Here is a 19,971-nt window from a genome sequence, read left to right on the forward strand (position 1 = left end):
CAATATGTCAGGAACATACTGAAACACAAATATTACATGGCCGGAAACACTTGCACACAAATTCCTCCATAACTGCTTTCTTCATTTGGATGAAGCTGGGTAAGTGTCCTGCTAAGTGGCTGGCTATCCTTGCTAACAGTGTTAAATCCTTGCAATCTCTTATCAGTGACTTTACACCATCTCCAAGGTATTCTTGCTGGGTTTTGCAAATTTTTACAGGTTTTCAAAATTGAAAGATAAGAATCTACAAAATGTCAGTTGTGCTTAATTTTGGTTTTCAGCAGTCATGGATATCTGGCCTTTACTTCTCTATTTGGCCACTGATATCCATGATATGCATGATGTGATGCTGACTGTGTAAACACATGCACTACCTCTGCTGTCTCTTATGGGTGGCCTTACACCATCTCCAAGGTAGTATGAAAGCCAATTAAAAACAGGCAGTGTGGGGCCAGCTAGGTTTTTGCTGGTAGCCTTTTACATGCAGTATATGCGGGGCAGTGTAAGGTTGCTTAATGATAACTTATTATGCAGTTTGAAAGGGATAGACTCTGTGTTGAAATGAGTAGGAGCCCAACATTTTGAACAATGTTTTGTGTGTGTGTGTGTGTGTGTGTGTGTGTGTGTGTTTGTGTGTACATATATACATTTTGAATGTGGGATTGCTGATCATGTAGGAGAAAAGGGATGGAAATGCATGTGGTCAAAAGAGGGCTTAAGGCAAGTCACAGAAAAAACAAAAGTGTTTTGCAGTTGCTCAACTGACTGTCTTCCTCTGCAAGTGCCTACATGTGTATGTTGGAGGGAGGGAGGGCAGGAGGGTGTGCACACTTGCATTTCAGCATATGTGCTCACATATGAGCCACGAAAAAAGAAATGCGGATACATAGTACACACAGCTATATCGAATCACATATGAAGAGAAAACAAGTTATGGAGAACCCTGTTCAAAAGTGAAATTGTTAGAGCGTTGCCAGAGTGTGTGCATTCTCCGCTTATTCCAATGAAAATATCTGGTTACTAGTAAGACTGGATTGCCACGTTGACTGGAGGAGGAGGGTCATGTTTGAGGCTTACAGAACACAATTTAGAATGGTGAAATAATCCATTTAAGTAGTTCATCCAAGTTTTGTGATAATTCTTTCAGTGATAGACACATTGACGTGACACTGGCATGAGTGGTTGAAGAAAAGGCTATCTTTCAGACAGCAGAAGCCGTTCAATGAAGCTCCTCTCTTACACATCCTGTGCTGCCAGGCCCACCTGCACCCTGAACCAGGATCCCCACTGCTGACTGCCCCTCAGAATATCCGAGACCAGTAACAGTTACTGCCTGGCCCTGACAAGCAGTGTTTAGTTGAAACAGAGGGCTCTCAGTGTGGGTGAACAGCGCCAAGACGGGAGAGAGGGACCTGGTGCTTTACTCCTAGGTGAGGAAAGAGAAGAATCAACACTGAGGCTGCCACTGCAGCAAGAAAGTGGCTTGACTGTCAGCAGGAAAAGCAGAGCTGGTACATCTTTTACAATCCTTCAAAATCATTGGCAAGAGTAATACCAGTTAGCCTGAAATGCATTACGACCACTGAGGAGTAGGTGGAGTCTGGGGAGACATGCCACATGTGTTTGAAATCATGGGATTTTACCATGTGTCACCACAACAGGATTTGGCAACAATTCAGGAGCAATATGGTGCTGCCTACAGGTCACTGGTGCTACCCTATAAAGTTTATGAATTACTGTAAGTGCAGGACACACAGAGATATTAGGCTAACTGTTTCTATTGAGGTAACCATCTCTATTTCCATTCATCACGCATTCATCACTGTTGGTTGGTGAAACCCACATCGCTCTTTCCATAATTTAAAGTACAATTCAACAGCAATTCCCACAGCTGGAATCCACACAAGAGGCATTAATGGCTAAACTGGAGATAACTGCCCAGCGACAAGAGGAAGACGCGAAACAGACACAGAAATCTAGCATGCATGCTTGTGCTGATGTGTATTTATAGAAGCATATATATAGATCAATTAGAGGGAAAGTGGATTGTGAGAGGAGTGGGAGGTTCAGCAGAGGCCCATGCTGTACTGTATTATTTGACGGCAGCAGCAATTAAAGGGTGATTTGAAGCCATTATGTCTTTTTTTGGCGTTCTTTATTTAAATGGAATAGTGTAATTTTCAGAAGAGTAGGGCTATGGGTGTTTTCCGCTTATGCACATTTTTAGGCTGTAGAGGCTTTCAAAAATCAGAATGTAATGAATTTGGTGTGGTGCATCTCGGGCCTGTCACAGCATAATGTTTCTGGGTTATAGGATATTGTTAGGACGACCAAATATTTGTATGGTAACTTAGATTGAAACATTACATTAAATTACATTACATTACATGCATTTAGCAGCTCTTTTCCAAAGCGACTTCCAGCACATAAATAGAATAGAACATAAGCAATAAGTATATATCTAACAAAGCTTGTATCTCTCAGTTTTCCAAGGATAGCAGCTGACCGCGATACACACAGATGCAGACAGAGCTTGGTAGGTGACATGCCTTAAGGGCTTTTCACACTCGCAAATACAGGAAAAATGTGTGAAGTCACAGTGGAGGCAAAAGCATATTGATTTAGGTGTTAGTCATACTGATCTGGAATCAGCCATGCGTGGTAATGATCTATTCTTAAAGGGGCATGAAATAAATTGTTTGGTTGACCAAAAAATGAATAAATAATCCTCTCTGAACATTAAATACTCTTCTTACATTAATCACATTCTCTAAAAACAACTGCCTTGTTGTTGGCACATCTTGTCTGTGGAAATTTATTTTTTATATTACTTAATAAAGTGGAATGTTTTTTAAACACATGTGCATTCAAAGTTGAATGTTAGCAATTTACGCAGCTGACCACTTAATTGTGAATAAGACAACTTAAGTGATTGAAGGACCGGCAACTTGCAGTTTTGTTTTCCAGATAAGCTTTGAATCGGTAATAATAAAGAGATGTTATTTATATAGCACCATTAATACAGCACAGTTTTGTGCTGGGATGGTTTGGACTAATGTGTAACTGGGAATTGTGTTCTTTCTGGGATGAATGCAGCTTGAATAATGTTAGCTGAATTAAATTTGCTTCAATGTTTTAATGAATTGAATCACTATGTTAATTGTCGCAAACCTGTTTTTAAGAACACCATTACAGAAGTTTCTGCTGTATGAATTTTCCATTCCAATTGTGGGTTATGCAGCAGTTTTAAGCAGTAAAAATGTCTTGTTCTCAGTGGATCTTTGCAAACTTTCTCCAAACGTAATCGCCTCTCTTGCTTCTCATCTCATTAGCATTGTTTTTTTTTTTTAATATGACCAATTACACATCTGATGAAATATCCTTTTGCTGTAGCTTCTCTTTCAGTTTGTAAAATTACCATTCCTTAAATTCTGTTTGCATTGATAAGCCTTTGTTTCAGTTAAATATCTAGTCGCATACCTTGAACTTCTAGTCCCAGTGTTACCTGCCTACAGCACTGTGGGGCCATTGACCAGCCCCTGTCTAACAGTCATTCACTCTGACCTTTGCTCACTTATCCAGCTGGGGGTAAGGCGCAGAGCAGAGCGAGGGGGCCCAGAGGCTCCAGGAATTTCATTTGCACAGTGGGCTGAATGTTCATCTACGGCTCTGAGTCTCCTGTGTTCTCCTGTCTGTGCCAGCAGAATGGCAGCGCAGCCTGGGCCGATGAAGCTGAGTGTGGGAGAGGAAGAGGAGAGGCGTCCAGGGACTTCGCCAAGGTAAACCTCCGAAACACACAGCTGTGCTTCGAAGAGATTTCACTGCCTTCCGCCATCTGTGACACAGCCGTGTGGGTCATTCCGTGTGAGATCGTGCCCATTGTGGCATGACGCTCTCAGGTTCTCTGTAAAAACCACTGAAGTAAAATTTCACATTTTGAATGGGTTTTGTTTTGACATTTTTGGCCAGCATAGATTTTCTGTAAGTGCTAGATATGATGCTGGCATAGCCGTTTCTTTGTGGAAATATATGGTGGCAATGATAGCAGTTGTTAATGGTGATGAGAAAATGTGCAACTTCATCCACAAATTTCCCCAAACAGCTATATGAACTGGACAATGACCCTAACCGGAAGGAGTTCCTGGATGACCTGTTCAGCTACATGCAGAAAAGAGGTACTGCTCCACAACTTCTTTTCATCCTTATCAGTGATTAGTGAGCCATCTACAAGACTTTAACATTACTGAGACAAAAGTCTTATGACATCACATGTATTTGAAGAAAAAAAAAAAGCATACTCCCCCAGCCAATTGGTTCATTTTGTAAAGCACTGCTTTTTTTACCTTGGTGTGAATTATTGATTTATCCCCTCTCTTGAAATCTCATTCATTTACATAATGTCCAGTAAGGGTATGGTTTATGGGAGTGGAACTGAAGCATAAATATGCATGTTGCTGCTCTGTGGAAAGTGAACTGATTTAAAGTATAAATAGGGAAAAATCTTTGACACCGAAATCTCACAGCCAGTGGAATTGAATGGAAGGAGTCCTGACGTGTTTGCGATCATCCTGCATTCTCGATTACATCCCTGAAGTTTCAGTGTGTGCGCACCAGACCAGTTAAACAGGGCACTGAAAAACTTCAAATAAACACACCCTATACTGTGGCCCACATGCCTGACCTATCCTGGAATCCGTACCTACACAAGAGGCTAGTTTTAGGATGGAGCCTGGGTGATTTCAATTTGCCATACTGTCACTGTCCTAATACTCTGTGACATCTGTGTGACACATGTCAGCTTGCTTGCTGTGGGAGCGTATGGTCATCAAATGTTTCTCAAATGAGCCTTTCATTGCTGATGAACAAACCAAGACCATCCTCCGCATTAGTTTCAAGTAGCATTTTTGTTTTTATTTCTTCTACTACTTTTTGCTTAAGGTAGAAAAGTTATGTCTTTAAACTCAGTCACCCATCCACTTCTGCCTAAATTGACAAAACACTTTTGTCTATGGTTACTATGGATGTGGGATGTGGGATGTAGGTGGTGGTGGTAGAAATCACTGCAAATAGTAGTGTGAAACCTCCACAATCTTTGACTCCTTTGAATGGAGCTGTTAGTTTTGTCAATAAGTATGTGTGCGAATTTACTCTCCTTCCTTCCTGGATTTGTAGACTCTGTGATTAAGTAATATATTCACACCTACATATTAGGTTGTGTTCATTGCCATGGAAATAAGAATAATTTGTGCTGTCATGCCTTCCTCACTTGTGTCCTGTTCCCAGCCTGTCTACCAAACTAGCAGGTAGAGTCATGACACAGAGGCTGTGTGATTGTGAGGCAGAGATTTATAAACCCAGACATGCTTATCTCAGCATCAGCCTAATTGCAGGACTCAGGGCATTACTTTGACATTGTATGTTTCCTGAAGATTTGGGCAGCTAACATAAACAGCCTGCTTTTTGTGTGTGTGTGTGTGTGTGTGTGTGTGTGTGTGTGTGTGTGTGTGTGTGTGTGTGTGTGTGTGTGTGTATGTGTATGTGTGTGTGTGTGTGTGTGTGTGTGTGTGTGTGTGTGTGTGTGTGTGTGTGTGTGTGTTTTGTGGCAACAAGGATGTTGTATCGCCCATCTCCACTCCACATTTACCACTGGGAGCATTAATAGCCAGCAAGGATGTGATTTGCATTGTGTTTCATGAGGAGTTACTGGTTTTTTGTTGTGTATTACAGTGAAAGTGAGAACTGTCACACTCTAGAATTACCATCTGGGTCTCTCTTCACAAATATACAGATGGGGATGCAACAATGTGACACTTTCAGAGGGATCTAACAGTCTGTCAATAGACAAGTTCCTTTAATTGGAAATAGGACGGCACATTTAAATGAGAATATAGTTGTATTGGCAAGATCATGCAGAAAGCCAGCTGTTCTTGTTTTGGTAACCCTAGAAACACTGTGCTGCTCAGTGTGTTTATCTAGGCTTATTTATGTATGTCAAGCCACTGCCTTACCTCCAGCAACTGTACCTTTTCCCCAAAACAACATCCACTTCCTCCCTCCACTCCATCTAGGAAAGCCGCTTTGCTGACCTTCACTACTACATTGGGGCCATAACTGGATAAACAAATTGCTAGGTCATATTTCCATTCAGCTGGAAGGAATATGCAGGTAGCTCAGACGCAATCACTCTGACTGTGCTGGACTACCAGTCCCTTAATTGTAATGATTACCACTATTCTCTTTTTTTTTCATCAGTAGTATGATTAGTGTATCCTTTATTCCTTTCATCCTTTCTTCCATTGTACTCCTGCTTTGTGGGTTGTGAAGAAGAGCTGTTGCTGCTTGCATTTACGTGGATCAGAGAAGGATCATTGGGCTTGGTCCTCGGCCGTCATGCTGTGCTCTACATGTTGTTGTATAAATGTATTGTGTGCTGAACAGTTGAAAGGTCACATGTGCCCATTTTGAAACTCTGAAGGTGGTGGAGATCATTTAAAGGAAGAATTGCACAGCAGTAGCAGTAACGCTCAGATGATTTCAAACACTCAAGCCCGGGAGGGGCAACAGGAAAGCAGTGTTCCAAACAGGATTGAACTGGAGCAGAATGCTAGCATTTTTAATTATTTGTCAGTGTCTGTGCAATGCACAGCATTGTAACATTACAACACTGCAACATGTTTTCCCTGTTGTGTGGTAGTTGGATTTGGACTGTGGGAGAGAGATGACGATGGCAGTAGAGATGGTTGGCAGCAGTGAAGGATCAAAATTTAAATGACACTGCTCAATGGAAGCATTAACCTCCTCCAAAAGGTTTAAATTAAGCAGATGGGTGACTGTTTATGTTGGGCCTGAGGCCCCCCTCCCCTTCCCCCATCTCCTCCTGACAGTGATATGGGATGAGGGGGTGGGGGCCACTAGCGAGACTACGGGCGCTTTATTACAGAGGATAAAAACGCCTGTCAGCGCTGTCCACTGGACATGATTAATGGTGTTGTCTGTGACAGACACCAGTGTGAGAGACTTCTGCCAGTGGGATCAGGATAGGGAAGTGAGGGTAAAAAAAAAAAAAAAACTTCCATAGAATTTTGAGGTCCTTTGGCGCACTGTAGTTTATAAGCATATATAAAATTCACCTGTATGTCGTGTCACAGCTGTTGCGTTGCAGGTGTTGCAGTTTTGATTCTTTGTTTGTGATTGCAGTCTGAAGATTCATCTCCTTTTTGCTCTCACAGCTCTCTATTTTTATTTCCATTGTGGAGAGAAAACAGCATCTGGAGGGGAAGTACCCATGTTGACATGGGAACAGAGGAGACACTGGGGATGCAGCCCAGCCCAGCAGGGGACATGGGGGAACAATTGGGCAACACTGTGATCAACTCTATTACCTACAAGTCAACGATAATGAATTGAATCTGGAGATCCATGCTAACACTGCATCACTTACTTGCTAGTTAGATGCTGTCATTTACATTAACATTTATTTATTTGGAAGATGCTGTTACCCAAAGTGACTTACAAGTGAGGTAGAGTACAACACAAGTGAAAACAACATGTGGAGTCAACAATATTGGAAGCATTGGATGACCAGGTTTCAATGGTTGGCCAGGCAAGGTACAAACTAGCAGGTAAAGCTAAGGAGTGCATTAAACCATTAGATTACTTTTTTATAGTTTAGTAGGAGACAGTTTGAGACATGAATGGACCCCAGAGATTTGCTCAGTGCCTACAGTTTTAATTTTGTGAAGTAAAATTAGCATTGGGTAATACAGATGAAGGACCTTGTAAGTGTATGATAGCAGTGTCCAGTTTTGGATTTGATCATGTGATCTTCAGGTCCAGAATCCAAGCCTCTAATTTAATAAACCCCTTTGCACATTGGCCCAACTTCTCCCATAAAACAGTACTACCGCTGATGTCATATTGACTGCTGATGTCATATTGATGTGACTTGCTCAGCTGTTTGTTGGTTCTCATATATAGTGTGTTTGGGGGATCTGGGTTGAATTGTGGGAATGTTGTGGGATTTGGAATAGCAGGAAGAGCTAGAGGTCAGAGCTGTTTATCAGTAAACAGTTATTCAAACAGCAATGGCAAAACAACAATTTCTTTACAGATTACAGAAAAACACTAAACAATGGACAAATTGTTATGTTGTTTTTGTTCATGGTAGCACTACCTACTACTAGCCTAATGGATATTATGAACCACAGGTTGGATTTAGCACAATGTATATTGCAGTACATTTAGACTAGAAAAGTGAGAAAACATGAACAATTTGTTAAATTGTAGTTTTATAATACATTTAAAATAATTTGTAAATGGATGCCTTGTTGAAGCCATTATTCTGTATATTAATTCCTAAAACCTTGTTATACACATGTATGTATTCATGTATTCTCCATGTGTGTAAAGGATCCCATTTACAGATTTTCCCTTGGTTTTTCTTCTGAAGGTACACTCAGAAGTTCAAACTTTTAACTTGCGTGCACTACTTTGTAACTGAAAAGAAAAATGTCCCAGTGATTGATTCTGAGCCTGGCTTATTTATTATGTGTCCAGTTCATCTTGGTATCAACATGTTTTAAGTAATCACATTTTGAATCACTCCCATGTGGTTACTGGCAGTGAGTGACAACAGCAATCCTTTGAGTTTTGAGTTTTGTTGGGGTGGTGTGCTCGAGAAATCACTGGCTCCTTCTGTTCCCAATCAGCCAGCGTCATCTTGCTGGGAGAAGCTGAGTCCGGGTGTAAGGAGCTTTACGCTGCTACCACATCCGTTTCGGTTGCAGTTTGGAGAAGCAACATTATTCAGCTTAAACCTCAATGTCTTACATTCATCCTTTCAGACCACGTGTTAAATTGCATTAATTGGCCTCAGCCGTTTACCTTGCTGCAGGTTCCGCACCAGCAGCAGACAGCTTTGCTTTACTATCAAAACATTTATTTATTTAAATGCTCACATGGTCACAAGCAGCTCTTTGTGGGACGCAGCATGTGCGATTCCTGAAGGGAAGCACAGGACTTCAGGAGTCGTTTCAAAACTTCTCAGAACCAATATTACACTTAAAGTACTGAGATGTACAGGAGAAGAACAATATATCCTCTATTGCTGTCTTCCCCTTGCTCTGTTTATTGTGGTTCAGTTACAGCCACTGAAACTTGATAACACTACAGGGGATAGGGGCTGAGAGGAGGGGGCAGTGCCATTAAGTGTTTAAGGAGGGGGGCAGTGGGGGTGGGGCTGGATTAAGGGGCCTCCTGTCCTGTATAGGATGATTAATGAGCCCCTAAAACTCAGAGCCCGGCCTTTGATACGGGCCGCATGATGGACAGCAGACATGGATGGAGACTACTGCCAGCCTGGAAAGAGAGAGAGAGAAACAGATTGGGGGAATGAGATCAGAGCAATGAAAGGACGAGACAAGGAAGGCTGAGAAATGGAGGGACAAGACAGTGGGAGGCAACGGTAATGTTTTTTTTTTTTTTTTTTTAACAGAAACAAGGCTGCTATCTCAACTCCCATTTGCAAGGCTGGCAAATAGACTTGTCCAGTTCAGGACAAGAGTAAGATGAGGCTCCTATGCACACTGAGAAAGAACATTAGACTTCTTCAGTATTGTTCAATGTGTACCGTTTTGTATGGAGGGTTCTAATTTTTGATGAATATATGGAGCCGTGGGTTTGTTACGGTACAGACCAAAGACTGAAATAGAAATCCTCAACCCCAGATGACGCTTGCAAATGACAAACCTGCGGGGAGTAGTGGTGATGACTGTGTCTCTCCAGAGACATCTCTATGCTGCTTATACAAACCAAAAAGACCATTAAGTGGTACCGCTGTGATTTGTGGGATGGAAGGAGGTTTGATGTGGTTTGTTTCTTTCTCTCCCCTCAGGGCTTAGTTTCTCCAGTAACGTGGATCTGCTGTCTTATTCGTGGCAGTGTTGTGTCATTGTTAGCCATTCCGAGGGCACTTACTTTTCCTACTTTAAACAGATAAAAGTCACTCAAAAATAAATAAACAATGCTCCCCAATGTCTAAACAATGTTCCCTGGTCTTCCCAATGTTCCTCAGCATTTGAATTGACAAAGTTATGTGTTTTTTCCCTTTTGTTTTTACCTCTTCTCAGTCTACTAAATTGGTCGGGCAGGTATTTTCATGATCCTGTCCCCTTTAATTACAGGAGTACTGCACAGTGATTTATTTTCTTCACATGTACAGCCATTCACTATCCCTGTTAGTAAAGTCACTGATTGCTTGATGACGATAATGATCGAGGTGATGATTTTCTGTGTGTGTTACCATCCGCCCCCCACAAGTTGCATTGGAAATGTTAATACAGGCAAAGTGTCGACGAAATACACTATTGTCCCCAAAGGGGAAATTTTGTCTCATGGTATTCCCAATAACATAGGACAATGCCGATAGATGTAGTTGCTAATGCAGATCATGGTAGTCTAGTATGCATGTACATCATGGGTTGGGGGATTTCACAGGGCCAAGAGAAGTGAAGTACTTCCTGCAGCCTCTGGCCTTACGGCAGTCCTTGGATGCAGCTTTGGTCCCTAAACAGATGCTGATGTGAGTGTATTGATTACCGCAGCAGAGCCAGAAATGGTCCTCATGAGCTGATGGCTTTATTTGTCGATCTCTGAGCATTGATCTGAACAGCTAGCAAAATGTAGGGGGAAGGGGAAGAGCATCAGAGAAGGGGCCCCTGAGATACTGTCGATAATATACCTACATTAGCCAACAGGGAAGCTTGGGTCTCCTCTCTGCCCTCTGGAATGACCAGCTTCACCTGCACTGTGGTTACTGATGGCAGGGTTCTCTGTCATATTGAAAGTTGACACCAGAATGAGAAGTGTTGGTAGCAGTTCAGGCAAAGGTACCAGTGCAAAGAACAGCTGTTTTAGAAATTTGCCATAGATATATACTCGGAGAATCTCAGTGATTCATGACACATTTTTACCAGTTTACCAGTTTTCGTACCAAAAAACTTTTTTCCTGATTGAGTCATATCTTAAATTTGCCACATTTGTTTGGACCAAGTTACACCATACATGCAATAAGGTGCATCAGTCTTCAGAAATGCATTTTACCTCTCTAAAAGTGAATTTCTGTCATAGTCAACCTCTTGAAGCAACTACTAGTGGTGTGTGTGTGTGTCTGTGTGTGTGTGGGGGGGGGGGGTGCAAAGTGGACAAATTAAATGAGAATTTTCTCTCTGTAAATACTGAGAGAAATAGACTCTTGTGGTGTTGTGATGGGTGTCATTAGGAGCCTAGATCAAAGCCGTCCCAGTGTAATGGGTTTGTTTTACGCCTTGGCAAGGCACAGTTTGTCTTGGGGCAAAAGGGCAGGCTTGTTTGATTGTTTGAAATCATCTTGAGCCTCTGGTTGAGCTGATGATTGGGAGGCTGACAGCATATAGCCAAGCTACTGTTTGGCTCCCGATGATGCTTTTTGGTTACTGCCATCTTTTTCCTAATCTGACTGAGCGTTGATTAGAGTCAGATTAGTCTTAGCCTATTTGACCTCCAGTGACTTAGGGAACTTGAGTTACCGTTAAAGTGGCCATCTCACTTTTCGTGAGGTTGACCCTCCCCCATTTCACCAGGTGACCCATCTTTATGACCTGAATGGAGGGAGTCAGGTTTCTTTCTTTACCACAGCTGACCCTGGGGCTGTATCAAAGTCATCAGGCTCACAGAGACAGCTCCCTATGCTGGGACATCAGGTCATGTATCTAGTATGGGAGGGGTGAGTGAACTGTTGCTCTTTATCTTCTTACTAATCCATCTAATTGAGGTGAACAAGATCAAGAGCTTGATGCAATTTTGGACCAATCCCCAATGACTGTGCATTATTGTGTATTGGCTGACATAGATTACTGGCACTTTTGTTTCTTTTTTTCTTCACTGATTTGGTGAGGTGTGTGTATGAATGTGTATATCTACATGTAGGCCTTGCATTAAAATAAAAACAAAACTGGTCCAGTGTTGTGGAGTTCTTGGCATACAATAAGAGCTATGCGTGTGAACATATGAACTGCAGTAGCCATGGTTCCCATAATGGAGAGCGGGGGCTACGAGCTGAGGGGACTCTGACATGAGGTTGTCTCATTTTTGTCAGTTCACATGGCTCTTAGTGGTAATCCAGCCATCATTCAGCTAGCTGTAGGTTCATGAAATTTTAGTGAGTGGAGGGGCGTGCGCTGTCCTGGGCTTTGCTACAATACTAATGTGCAATCAAGAATTGCCATGGTGTCAACTGCTGGCTCAGAAAAGCCAACTTTTAAAGACCTCAGGCCTAGATTATGATGGAAAATAGTGGCTTGACTGTATGCTTAAGGTAAAACTGTGTACCATCCCAGCCTAATCACAAATGGTGCTTGCAGCATTTCTTATGTGTGGATGTTTCAGAAAGAAATGCAGTTTCTGCCACCATCCTCCACAGTTTGGCTGGAATGAGAAATTGGTGGTCAATTGAATATTGATGGCAGTATTTCAAATGGATATGACTAAGCTAAGCAAAAAGCAATTTTTCTCCCTCCTGAAGTGCTGGTGTAGAGCAAGTAGTGGTGAAAACGCTCACAGCAACCTAGTGTAAAATTCCTCTGTTTCTGTGTTGTCTCCCCAATCTTCATACACTGGAAAGCTGTCACTCTCTGGGCCTTGATTATTTCAAGAATGTCAGCGATGTGACACCAGCGATATTTAATTTGCCACACTGGCGTCAGCAGCAGACCATTGATTTATTATAGAGGCCCTTAATGTGGGCAGCTGTTTTACTCTAAAAATAGGTCAGGGGTCAGATGTAATGACCTTGTTTTTACAGAGAGGATGAGTGGAGTGTTGCTGGATCATGAGGGACAGAGCAAGGGGTAGGGGGGTTTAAACACTGTGCTACAATTAGTGTGAGTGCATCTTTTATCTGTCCTTAGTATGCCCAGTCCTTTTAAACGGTGAAAAGATGGACACGGCAGTGCTGCTGGTTCCTGTCTCTTCACATGCCCATGTTGTCTGAGCTCAAGTGCCTCTGATGTTTTACTGTACGCTTCTCTTCTGCGGGGGTGAGAGGTGAACGACTTCTGCCCTGCTCAGTCTCTTGAAGATCTGGATAGACAGGCTTTGCATGTATAGACTAAAGATATGGTGAGGGGAGAGGCTCAGGGGGCCTCTCCAAGACTACTTTCCACAACAGTGACCTCTGACCCTTTATGCCATTAATCACTTGGTATTTGAGTGCCCAGTCCCGTTTGGCCCATAGCTGCAGGGGATGATGGGAGAGTAGCTTCTAGCCAATTAGGAACTGCTTTACCAGTGTACAGAGGACAAATCCCTGCTGATCTCTTAAGTATCAGCCAATGACAGCGAGTGTAAACTTCCTCCGGACCAATCCTTTTACTGGGTGAGCTCACCAGCACACATGCAGTACATTCCTATTGGAGCCAGCTTGTGTCATTGTCATTGTTTTTCCCCAGCAAATCCAGGGTTTCAGTGTCCTGCAGTAATTTGCATTAGTGTAAATGCTGAATGACGCGGTCCAGTGTCCTCAAAGTGGAAATAACTACTAATAATTAGGCTTGATGAAAAATGTGAGACTATCAGTTGTTGCCTGGAGGCTGAGAGGCAGGGTCACCAGCATGTGCTTACATGAAGTTAGGACAGACTGAATTTTGTGAATTTTCTCACACATTAGTTTTGTTAGAGTCATTTGACCTGCTCATTAAATGGATTTTAATGGCTCTGTTACCAGTGGCAACTGTGATGGTAACAATGTCGTTTGATTTCTATCAAACACATTTGTGATCGTTTTTGAGTCTTTTACAGTATTTAACTCAGCACATTTGGATTCTTAATATCATTACTGGACCTTTGGCACTAACAGTACGTTTATACACATACACACACATACACATACACACACACACACTCACGCACACATGCGCACACACACATACAGAATACATGTTGTTGACTTTAATCTCAGGCCAATGAGAATCAGCCTGCGGTCACACAGGCGTTGGAATGAGCTAAAAACTGCAACACTGTGCTGCCACTGCCGATTGGTTCTTTTGTACATCATCTGTTTTGCCCTCTGTCCAGAGGGACGAATACTTCTTTATAAAAACATCACTCCACATGGCTTCCTGCTGACCTGCACTTTAATTCATACATCAATAACCTCTGGCCGACCTCTGACCCCTGCAGTTGTTCTAATTGTTTGATGTACGATTGATGTCCAGTGCTGCCTTACATAACTTCTGTTTCCAGGGCTGGTCGCTCAATAGGCACATGTGGAGTTTGCAGTCTTTTTCTCAGGCCACTCTGCATTAATACCTGCTTTTTGTTTTTTTGTTATTTTTAAACAAGTTTGTAGTGCCTGCCAAGTTTGTAGGCTAGGAAGATATGTTGTCATATGACTTTATTGCATTCATAAACTGAAGAAAGGTGGGATTTTTGGCATGGCACTGTACAATATCAAAGATGACAACCTGACTGTACAGTTACTTTAATAAAGGGTGACAATTAACAGCAACTGTTAGGAATCATATTATCTTGTGGTGGGAGTCTCGGCAGTTCCTGGCTATTGACCTTTCACCCCGTGAGCTGCCCCATGAGTGCGTCTGACTGAATTTGAATTGAGACCTCAGAATTCCATCTGAAATAGCCACAGCAATATGACCTACATGAAAGATGTTTACTGGAGAACACTGCAAAGTCACCCCCCCCCCCCCCCCCGCCACACACACTGAATTACGCCAAATTGACAAAATGATATTTTTTTCAGTGAATACAGTTTGCAGCCGGGGCAGAGCAGTGGTGAGAAAATATGGCCCACAACCAGGCAGTTGCAGGATCTTGTAAATTTGCAGTGAATATTGCCTATTGCCTATTGGCTTATTTGCAATGAATTGCTTTAGTAACTGTTCAGCAGTAAAAAGTGATATAATGATTTAATGTAAGATACATAATGACACGTCTCTAGTCCTGCCATACAGCCAGGCCTAGCCTGTGAGGAGCCAGACTGGCTGTGTATGTGCACATGTGTGACACAGGAACTAGGAGACATAGAATGTATTTGAGTATTTGAAGTTACTTAATTAAGAGATAAATTCAGAGGTATTTACCAACCATTTGAAAACACATGAATTGGTTTACTCTGGGCTGCCACAGCCTGATTGAGGGTGAGGGATAGGCTGGCATTACAGCACACAAAGCTGCCCCTCGGAAAGCAGCAGTCAAAGCAGAGCGGTGTGGATTTACTGAGGCCAATCCCCTAAATGAGCTTCATTATACAGTCCTATCCACACGCCCCCCACGGATTAGGATCCCTGTACAATCTCAGCACCATGTGGTGATTGGAGAGTTGTGCATAGTACTTTTAATGCTGACGGTCAAGCTTCACCCCCACAGCCACCTACGGGATAATGCTCAGAAAAGCGCTTGACGAGATTAATGGATCTCTATCAAAATCAAGCAGGAGGCAGCAGTGGAGTTTCTGTGTCTTAATCAGACCATTCCTATTCTTATTTTCTTTGTAAATCAACACGGTTCTCACGTGCTGTTACAAGACAGTTACCTCACAAATAAAAAAAAAAACCAACCTGCTGGCGAAACATAGCTTTGCTTCATTTAGTTAAGTTGTATTCCAGTTTTCTGAGAGGATCAACAGCATTGCAATCGGCATTATTTCCTCTGTGGAGTATTTGACAGATAGCTTCATATTCTGCTTTTCTTCCTCCAGGAACCCCGGTGAACAGGATCCCCATCATGGCCAAGCAGGTGCTGGACCTGTACATGCTCTACAAGCTGGTGACGGAGAAGGGGGGGCTGGTGGAGGTCATCAACAAGAAGATCTGGAGGGAGATCACCAAGGGCCTCAACCTGCCCACCTCCATCACCAGCGCTGCCTTCACGCTCCGCACCCAGTAAGCGCCCATTCACCCCCTGTCTCTGCTCTGCTCTGCTCTCCCCCATTTCACTTTCACTAATTATCTGTTCACTGTCGCCAGCACCTTCTTCTCTTTGTCCCCCCTTGTCCTTCTCTTACCCCATACATCTAAAGAACTGATTGGAGTTTGATTTATTGATGGGGGTCAGAGTTCAGAACATCTGAATTGTAATCTGAGGAGGTGGGTGTGAGTGTAGAGCATTATTTGCTTTTTACAATGACACGATTCGCTGTCTAACCTTTCAGGCATTTTTAATAATTATGACAACAATTCAGCATCTTTTTCTAATGGCCCATAACCAGTTATGTTTATTGATTTTACATTCTTAGAAGCCCTCCATTATTTCCTCGAGATTGAGATCTTGAACTGTCAGACCATAAACATCACACACCTTCACAGGAACATGCACGTTATTCAGTGTGCGCAAATGCTACATGTTGTACAGCCTCAGCGGTGTTGTAATGGTCTGGTGCTGTGTTGTGTTCCCTGTGCAGGTATATGAAGTACCTGTACCCATATGAGTGTGACAAGAAGGGGCTGAGCTCTCCCAGTGAGCTGCAGGCTGCTATCGACAGCAACCGCCGCGAGGGCCGTCGCCCCAGCTACAGCACCAGCCTGTTCCGCTTCTCGCCCTCCCCGAGCACTGCACCCCACATCCTCCCTCCTCCAAAGATGCACCTGTCCTCACTGGGGGGCAGCGCCCCCAGTGGGCACAATGGTTTGCAGGCCTCACCCAGCCCCTCCCTTAAGAAAGCTGCAGGTGGGTGCATGATCTGTCAGGCAGAAGAGTTGAAGATTGAACAGAAATAATCTACTATTCTTCCATTTATGCTTATTAGGGTCACCAGAATTATTAGTTTATCAATTGATATATCAATATCAATTATTATATTAATTGTTTTATTATAGAATGGAAAATCTGAAGTTTCTTGAGTTACTGTTTTTGTTTTTCTGTTTATTATTGTCAAAATTTGTCCCTGCATAATCTCTAAAAATGTTATTCACAAAAGAGGGCCCTCTTCTGTACATCTTTAAAACTACAGCAGGTTTAATCTCTCCAGCCATATGGTAGCATTTTACAGATTTGAAACCGCAGCTGACTCAACTTCAGAACCCTCAATGTGACTTTATCTAGAAACTACAGAAAATAAATTATGGGGGTTATATCTGAGCACAGACATGTTCTACTAACATGACACTAATACGTCTCAAAACTAAAAGCTTACCTCTGAACAGTCAAACTGAGGCACGTGAATGTAAAAGAACAAAACTCCAGGTCAACAGCTTCTCAGGGGTGTAGCTTACGGGAAATCTGTCATGAAACCCAGTGCTGTGTTCATCATCTATGGGTCATTAATGAAGAATCGGGCTGTTACATGCATTAAAGTGTGCTCCTCCTCTTTAGCCCTGCGGCACTTAGTGCTGAGAGGAGGGCATCTGGTGGACCATACTGCCCCTGTTCCTCCAGGTGTGTTTTACATTGGGGAGCGCTTGAGCTTTTACTACCAGTTGAGAACACATTTCCCCCGGTTAATGGGAAACACACATTTTGATATTTAATGATTCAAAAACACATCATCGGTAATAAATGGATTTGAGTCAAGCAAGGTAATCGCATTCACTAGCAGGCGAATTTGGTTGGTTTTGCTTGATTTGCATTTAAAATTGGGAGTGTTTTGCTAGGGTTTGTTAGTTGTCTTCTCCAGGGGGCACCCTATCACTTAGCTCAAGGTGTTTGCCCTTGTTTGTACAGAACATCTTGAAATACTGCTTTGCTTCTATTCCATTATAACAACGTAGTCCTATATATACTGAATCTCTGACTAGTGTTTCATTCCTTCACCTCCATCTTTGTTGTCTGTCCCTGTAGAAGAGGGTTCGCCTTCCCTGTTGCCCAGCAGGCTGCCCATGGCCATGGCACTGGGGCAGCAGCAGCTGGCGCGGGCGGCCACCCTGGAGCAGCTTCGGGAGAAGCTGGAGACGGGCGCGGCCGACGGGCCCGAAAGGAAGATGGCGAGGCTGGCGGAGGAGCAGCAGCGCCTTATGCAGCAGGCATTCCAGCAGAACCTGCTGGCCATGGCAACACAAGTCCCCGTGAACCTCCGCCTGAACAGCAACCGTGGTTAGTACAGTTCCACGCTCTCACCCACTCACTCAGCAAGGCACAGTCACTGGTGTCACACACTTGCACACTCATTTCCCACTCCTGCCCTGTCATAGAGTATCTGCCTCTGAGCTCTAAAGTGCATATAGCACTTTGAGCAGCGTGTGTGAATGCATGCATGCATTTGTGTGTGTGTGTGTGTGTGTGTGTGTGTGCATGTGTGTGTGTGTGTGTGTTGGGAGTCCCCCTTCCCCACATCTCTCTGGTTTGTGTGGCTTTGTGACAAAGCAGTGCTGACTGATGGAAAAACTTAACTGAGACCGAGAGGGAAAAAAAAAATTGCTCTGTGAATGACATTAGCATGACACCATGAAAGAGTCAGTGCTTTCCCATATGCTGAGAACTAAGACAAAAGCACTCTGTGAAATACCATAGTCTAGTTTTGCTTTGTGTGGCTTTCGTAATCTTTTTTTAATCTTGTTTTTCAAACCCTTTTCATATTACCACTGTGAATTTCAGTTGTCAGTATTAAAACAAACCATTTACAAAAGAAAACTATCAGCTGTTAAATTTGCCCACCCAAATTTGGATAGTAAAACGGAACAGCAGTAATGCATGACTTTCTGAAGATGCCCGCAAGTTCAGAAGCATGCTTTCTCTTTACAGGTGATACCATTATTAATGATACCATTAATAATTTCAATTTTAATTTTTTTTTGCTTTTCTGATTTCACTTTTGTTTTTTGTGTTCATTGCACTCATGTGTCCCTTTTGCCCAGTTTCAGAAGACAAGCAGGACTTGGCACTGAGCATCTCCTCTAACGGAGCCGCCAGCATCAGTGTGTCTGTGGAGGTCAACGGCACTCTTTACTCAGGTACAGTGTGCCAGACTGGCTGCAAGTGCTGGGAAATGACCTGTACAGCTTGTATAAATCCCATTTTTAAAGATATATGAACAGATCTAAAACACCAGGATTATAAAATGCCAAGCAGCATTTCTTTTTTTTTTTGCAGTGCACTTTCTTTATTTCACCCTAGCACCTTCCTTGTTGGGGCTGTAGTTGGACAATTCCTGCATGTTGTTGTTGTTAACAGTATCATATGTCTGTTCTCCTGACTGACTAAGCATTATAAGTAATGGTAACAAGAATTATTTACCATGTCTTCTGTATATTTACAGGGATGTTGTTTGCCCAGAAGTCTGCATGGACTGGTGCTGCTGTTTCTGCTACAGTGCCCCCTGCTGGCCCAAGTGGAATCCTCTCTTCTGCTCACAGCCCCAGCCTTTCCTCCTCATCCTCCTCCTCTTCTTCCTCTTCCAAGGGACCCGGCTCTGCCGAGCCCTCTACCAGTGGCTCTCCCTAATTGGAACCCCTTCGCCACCCACTCTTCAGATTTCTAGACAGCGCCTAGGCCCATCAGGGATACAGGGAGTACATTTATTGATTAGTGTCACAGGCGGAAAAACAAACTGTTGCACAACAAATACCTCATCACTCCTGTCAACCTTGGCTGTTCACATGACTGCTTGCACAATCACATATTCAAACACTTATGTCCCTGTACATATCATGTACTAATGTTCAAATTACCACACATTTTCAGATATGTACGCACACACGCACACACACACACACACACACACAAAGTACAAAGTACAAAGTACAAAACACATGCAGCCAAAAACCACTGACAGGTGTTTAAAAATGAATATTAAGATTATTATTTTGAATTTTACCTTTTTGTTGTCTTTTGATTTTCAATTGTAGTATAACCTTTTCTATGTGTACTTACAACTTACCTCACATCAAGTAATCTGCAGTTGTTTGAGAAAACAAGTAACTATACCTCAGGAGCTGTAATATACTTAAGATGAATTAACATTGTTTTTTATTTTATTGAGTTGAA

General features: G+C 42.8%; 1 protein-coding gene across 1 annotated transcript in view; it reads left to right on the forward strand.

The window, feature by feature from the left end:
• Nucleotides 1-19,694, forward strand: part of LOC118782184 (AT-rich interactive domain-containing protein 3B-like) — a 36,508-nt gene extending 16,814 nt beyond the window's left edge. Inside the window, exons 3-9 of the mRNA XM_036535480.1 lie at nt 3,705-3,779; nt 4,103-4,175; nt 15,752-15,935; nt 16,454-16,719; nt 17,830-18,081; nt 18,843-18,938; nt 19,244-19,694. Coding sequence (XP_036391373.1) covers nt 3,705-3,779; nt 4,103-4,175; nt 15,752-15,935; nt 16,454-16,719; nt 17,830-18,081; nt 18,843-18,938; nt 19,244-19,428 — 1,131 coding nt within the window. The 3' untranslated portion in view covers nt 19,429-19,694. The remainder of the gene's footprint in view (nt 1-3,704; nt 3,780-4,102; nt 4,176-15,751; nt 15,936-16,453; nt 16,720-17,829; nt 18,082-18,842; nt 18,939-19,243) is intronic.
• Nucleotides 19,695-19,971: the final 277 nt, after the last annotated feature.

This window comes from Megalops cyprinoides, chromosome 8, assembly GCF_013368585.1.
Source record: "Megalops cyprinoides isolate fMegCyp1 chromosome 8, fMegCyp1.pri, whole genome shotgun sequence".
NCBI lineage: Eukaryota > Metazoa > Chordata > Actinopteri > Elopiformes > Megalopidae > Megalops > Megalops cyprinoides.